General features: G+C 40.1%; 1 protein-coding gene across 1 annotated transcript; it reads right to left on the bottom strand.

Moving 5' to 3' along the window:
• Positions 1–3,945: 3,945 nt before the first annotated feature.
• On the bottom strand, positions 3,946–4,329 carry LOC131047835 (uncharacterized). The gene has a single exon (XM_057981619.2). It carries the CDS (start codon positions 4,327–4,329, stop codon positions 3,946–3,948), a length of 384 nt encoding a protein of 127 aa, XP_057837602.2.
• Between the last annotated feature and the right edge of the window lie 1,302 nt (positions 4,330–5,631).

Genomic DNA, 5,631 nt, shown 5'->3' with positions numbered 1-5,631 from the left:
CTTGACTCTTTTATGAGATTGGATACTACTCTCAATTGTTTCTCCATTGCCAAAAACTTTCTCAGATGGTTCCTTTGGTTCTTCAAGGGGGGATTTTGCATAAGTCTCAATTATGTTATCATTTGTCTCATATCCCATCTTGGTTACCCAAATAGTCCTAGGGATAGCTGCCTCCATCCAAATTTCATCTTTCTTGATTACAAAGCATATCTCTTTTTGATATTTATTAATGATTGCTTGAGATAGCCTTACTCTTGTCTTCATTCTAGCCTTTTGTGCTTGAAAATGTTCATTTATATGTTTCTCTCTGTCATCTCCCATGTTGTTTAATATATCCAACAGTTGCTTTCCTACCAGTATATCAAAGCCATAGTCTTTCCTACCAGTACCGGGTACTTCCTTGGTAATGTATAGCATTAAACATACAAGCAGATTTCTGAATTTGAACGTTCCCTTTTTATCACCTTTGATTTTCTTCAGGTTGTCTATCAATTCATCTTTAAGCCATTCACACATATCAATTCTAGCATTATCATTTACCATGTCATATGAACTTTTAATACATAGGCTGGATACTGAATTTAACTTATTTGCATGTGTAGCCTTATAACCAAGAATCATATTGACAAATATAACATTAATGTCCTTCACATCATTTAATCTTAGGGATCTTTTGTCAAATGTTGTGCTGGTTAAGTTTGTCACAGTGTCATTAGAAATTTTCTTAGTTCTATCAGGCCTACTACCGATGGAAGGTAAGCCTGTTACTACCCTAATTGCCTCTTTAGTGATCTTATGGATGGAATCCAACCAAAAGAATTTGCCATGGACTCTTCTTAGGACTATTATTATCATATCTTCAGGAAATTTAGGGATGTTAAGAATATCCACAAAACCTATGGTTTCCACTACCTTGTGTTCCAGTTTGATATTACCATTTGCATCATAGATTGCAGTCCTATACATATTCTTGATTTCATCATCTCCTAATTCCTCAATATGACAATGTATATACATTCTAGGATCCTTTGCATAAACTACTCCCTTAGGTATTTTCAAAAATGCTCCTAGGGATCATCTTTCTTTGCAATTTTGGGAATCAGTTTGAATGCGGGTCCAGGATGTTTGATAACCTCAATCTTCCTTTAGGATGATTTGTTTTGAATGAACTGCTTTAGTTTTTGCTAAGGATGCCTTCGCTCGGGATTTTTGCACTCTTGGAGATTTGAATGCTCAGTGAATGAAAAAAGAGCCAAAACACTTGCTTTATAATGTTATTTTCTCCAACTACCACATTTAATGCCTACTGGTTAAGTCAAAACTTAACTCATCTATAGGTAAAGAAGTAATTCAACTTCTCACCATCAACCGAGGGTATATTAGCATGTTTTTCAATTTGTTCCCAAACCCCCAAAGGATTTTTCTTTAGTTAGATGAAGAGTCTCCTGCTGGTGGAGTGATACTCTATTCTAGTAGTGGAGGAGTATTCCCATCAACATTCTAATCTAACTTTCTAATCCATTGCTTTGAGAATTCTTGCTTTACCTCTTCAACTTTTTCTTTACCTTTCAGGTTGGGTCCTTTGTTGTTTGTCGGTGATGCCTTACTTCTACAAAAGTTTGCAATATGTCCAATCTTGTTGCAAGCATAACAAGTCACATTGTTTTTCTGAATAGCTTTCCCATATCCTATGCTGGTATGTGTTCTGCATTGATTAGATAGATGTCCAAATCTTCCACAAACATAACATATTACATTCATTCTACAATTTTCTGAATTATGACCAACTTTGTTGCATTTAGAACATTGACCAGTGGATGCATTAGTGTTATGATAATTTCTAGATCTACACTGATTTTCTCTATGACCATACTTGTTACAGTTAAAGCATTTCCCATTAAATTTGTAAGCATTAGGCTGTCTTACTGGTTTGCTATGATCATGATTGTTTGTAGTATCGGAGCTTTCACCAACTTCAAAGCCAAGGCCATTTGTATCACCATTAGGTTTCTGATTCTTCAACATGTCATCAAGTTCCTCTGAACTTTTCTTGAATTTCTCCTTGTGTTGATTTGCAGTAGCCAACTCATTTTCCAAGAAATCTTTCTATCTCATGAGTTCAGTTTTGTCATGTTCTAAGTGAATTAGATCTGTCTTTAGCATATAATTCTCATGACTGAGTCTTAGATTTTCATTTGTAGCATCATTGAGTCTTCTAACCAAGTCCTCTTCATTCTTCTTCCAATTTTCATTTTCTTTAGAAAATCTCAGTCATATCTTGCATCTCATTTTTCATTGTATTGTTTTCTTGTCTCAGCTTGTTTAGAAGGTCATTAAGAGTTTCTTTTTCATCATCATCACTCTGCATCTTTTCACAAAGTTATTTTCTCTTATTCCTTGCAATAGGGATATTTTATTGAAGTCCTTGAATGATATCTTGTGTAGCCTTCAGATCATCTTCAAGTTTGATATTCTTCACTTTTTCTGCATCATAGTCTGAAAGAGTCGTTTCCAATTGCTTTCTCAAGTTTTCCATCTCTACCGATGTCAGGATCTTCCTCAAGCTGTTAGGAATTTGGAAATAGAGGAACAAGCTCTGATACCAATTGTTAGGATTCCCAAAGATACTGAGAGGGGGGGTGAATCAGTATCTGACCGATGATAGAATTTTCTTAACTTATAATATGAAAAGCAATTCAAAACTATGTACCAGTAAACCAGAATTAATGCAATAAATAAAAACAATAAACACAACATGAAAGACACACCATAACACAATATTTTAATGAGGAAACCCGACGTGGGAAAAACCTCGGTGGGATTTGTGACCTACAATATTCACTTACTGGCCAATAAGGGAATATTACTGTTACAATAGGGGCCTGCACATGCAGGAAGGCCAAGTGCTTAGAGCTCACTGCTCAGTTACAAAAGAAGTCTCACTGACTTACAAAATTGGATTATACAAATCCGATGTCATGTATTGCTTTAGATCAACATCTACTATGCTAGATTCAGTACCGGTTTAAGTTCTACAATAATCATAAACCCTTATCCAAAGTCTGCCTTAAAATTCACACATTAGGTCTGCAATAATCCTTCCATTACTTACTTCCTAAATGATCTACAAGATTTCATACTTATATGAGTCTTATTACAATCTACCATGTCGGCTTACAAAAATATTTTATAATTAAATACAAAATATAATTAAACAAAATTTCTAACGATCACGGTGTCTCTAATCTTTCTTTTCGATGCCAATGAACTATATGCCTGTGTAGAGTCTGCTGGTACCGGTGCCTGCCGGTATCATATGATTGTAAGGTTGCCATCAATGATAATACCTTCAATCACCTACAATTTATCATTGGAGTGTGCATTTGCCAACAATACCCTATGTGACCACTCTGACCTCACCCTCTGCATTTCAGCATAGCTCATAGCTCACTGGCTATTAGGCACAACTTGCTCATATAAACCTCACCAGTAGTCAATCTCTCCCCCTACCCGCTGGAGCACACTCAATATCGCCTTCGATGGACTCTGTGTCTGTGCTCCCTCCAAGACCCAAACTCTCTCCTGCAGCTGGATCACCCTATTAACCACATCATCCTACTCTCGCCTCACTACTATCAACTCTGACTCCTGTGCAAACAAATGAACATCCCTAGCTGCAATCTCTGCATCCCTATCCTATAACTGAGCCTCGACTGCTGTCAATCGAGTTTTCAAATTTAATATCATATACTCCCATAAATCCCCATCTCCACCACCTATCGCTCCCCCTCCCATCTCCATAGGATCCTCTCCCCTACCTGTAGCTCCCTCTCCCTTCTCCATAGGTGCTACACCCTCCCCAATATCCCTACCTCCTACTCTGGTTGCCCCATGTATCAAAGGATCCTGTGAAAGTCGCAATGGCCACCCGCCTCTCCCTCTCCTCTATAATCGACCCCCTCCACAACCTCCACCTCTAAATCCACCTCCACCCCCAAAACCCCTACCCCCACCACCTCCACTTCCTCTTGCTCCACCATAACCTCCCCCACCACCTCCCTCTCCCCCATCTCCTCCTTGTCCACCAAAACCACCTCCATCTCCCTCTCCCCCATATCCTCCTCCAATACCAGCACCACCACCTCCTCCTCCACCAGCACCACCTCCTCCTCTTCCACCCCTACCTCCTCTCCTCCCCCGTCGTTGCCTCCTCTCATCCTCAAAAGTTGGTATCAACTCAAATGGATCTGAAATCCATGCAATCAGATGTGTGGCATGATAGTGGGTGTACTCATCTGTCACCCCTGCATCCGTAATCTCAGGCCTCATATGCCATGACCTAGCTTGTAAGGTCCGGAACTCCACCGGAGCTTGATCATATGGTAACACTGGTCCCCACTAGAATCTCTCTTGTATAGCTCATGCATACTCACTTGATCCCCTTAGCAATCCCTTCCTCTGTCGAAACTATCTCATCACCCTCCCTAGCACCTGTCTCTCTACAAGGTAGGGTGTGTGCGCAATCAAAAACCATGTCATAAATACAAAGGGAAGGGCTTATGCATCATCATCCCAGGGCTCACACTTGATATATGGCCATCATATCACTGTGTCTAAATCATCTAATTCCTATCACCAGAACTCTAACTTCCCCATGTGGGGTTGGCTCATCATCCCTCCATACATGTAGATGTAGGGATGATCTATCACCCTGAATCTCAAACAGACAGGTCGCATGATTGGCAAGTGCTCCCATGCCCATACATGTAGCAATGTGATCCCTACTCCTAGTGATCTTGCCTCCCAATATGCTACCTCATGTAGCTCCCTTTACAGATGTGCTAACACACATGGTCCCCTGGCATAGCGGGTCCCCTCCACCATCATATGCTCGATCACCTGGCCCCAACCAACAACCAATCCATGTGAGTGCCGATAGGGGCATATTAAACCTTCAATGATCCCAGATAAAACTACTAGTAACAACTCATACAATGCAGCTATGTCCTCCCAGGCTATCGACCCATCCTCAATATAAACATCCTCCTCAAATATCCTCTGTACTGCTGATGTCCTTAACCCTCGATCATAGGTCACTAGCTCTCCTCGGATTGGGATATGCAGTATCTGCCACACATCCTCTATAGTCACCATCATCTCTCTCATTGTAAGGTGAAAGATACAGGTCTCATTGTGCCACCTCTCGATTAGCGCTGTCAGTAGCCTGCGATTCATCCGAATCACGGGTGGGTACATCATATCAAACAATCCAATCGCCGTAACACAATCTCTCTCTACCTCGGTCAACTGCTCCCGTAGCTATTGTGTGGCAGGATGTCACTCCTGCATCTGTAAGATGGGAAGGTCCTCCTACACACATCAAACATCATCATCAGTTATTTTGTTTCAAACTTTCTTAAGTTTAAACCTAGAATATCAATAGATACTTTGATCAAGTATCTTTGGGTCTCAACAGGTAAGCAATCATGGAAAACCTAGACTACAACAAACATTTATCATAATGACCTAGTCTCAATGAGGCTACTATGATTCAAAACAACTCACTTATCCATCCACCCTATAGAAGCATTAGGGGATTTTATTTTATTTTACACACTGGGCATCTTTTTC

This window comes from Cryptomeria japonica, chromosome 4, assembly GCF_030272615.1.
Source record: "Cryptomeria japonica chromosome 4, Sugi_1.0, whole genome shotgun sequence".
Classification (NCBI taxonomy): domain Eukaryota; kingdom Viridiplantae; phylum Streptophyta; class Pinopsida; order Cupressales; family Cupressaceae; genus Cryptomeria; species Cryptomeria japonica.
The sequence above is the reverse complement of the archived record's forward strand: the minus strand, read 5'-3'. Positions and strand labels throughout refer to the sequence as shown.

What these genes read in the sequence shown, in the direction of transcription:
- LOC131047835 (XM_057981619.2), bottom strand. Translation starts at nt 4,329, where the DNA reads ATGAGGCCTGAGATTACGGATGCAGGGGTGACAGATGAGTACACCCAC.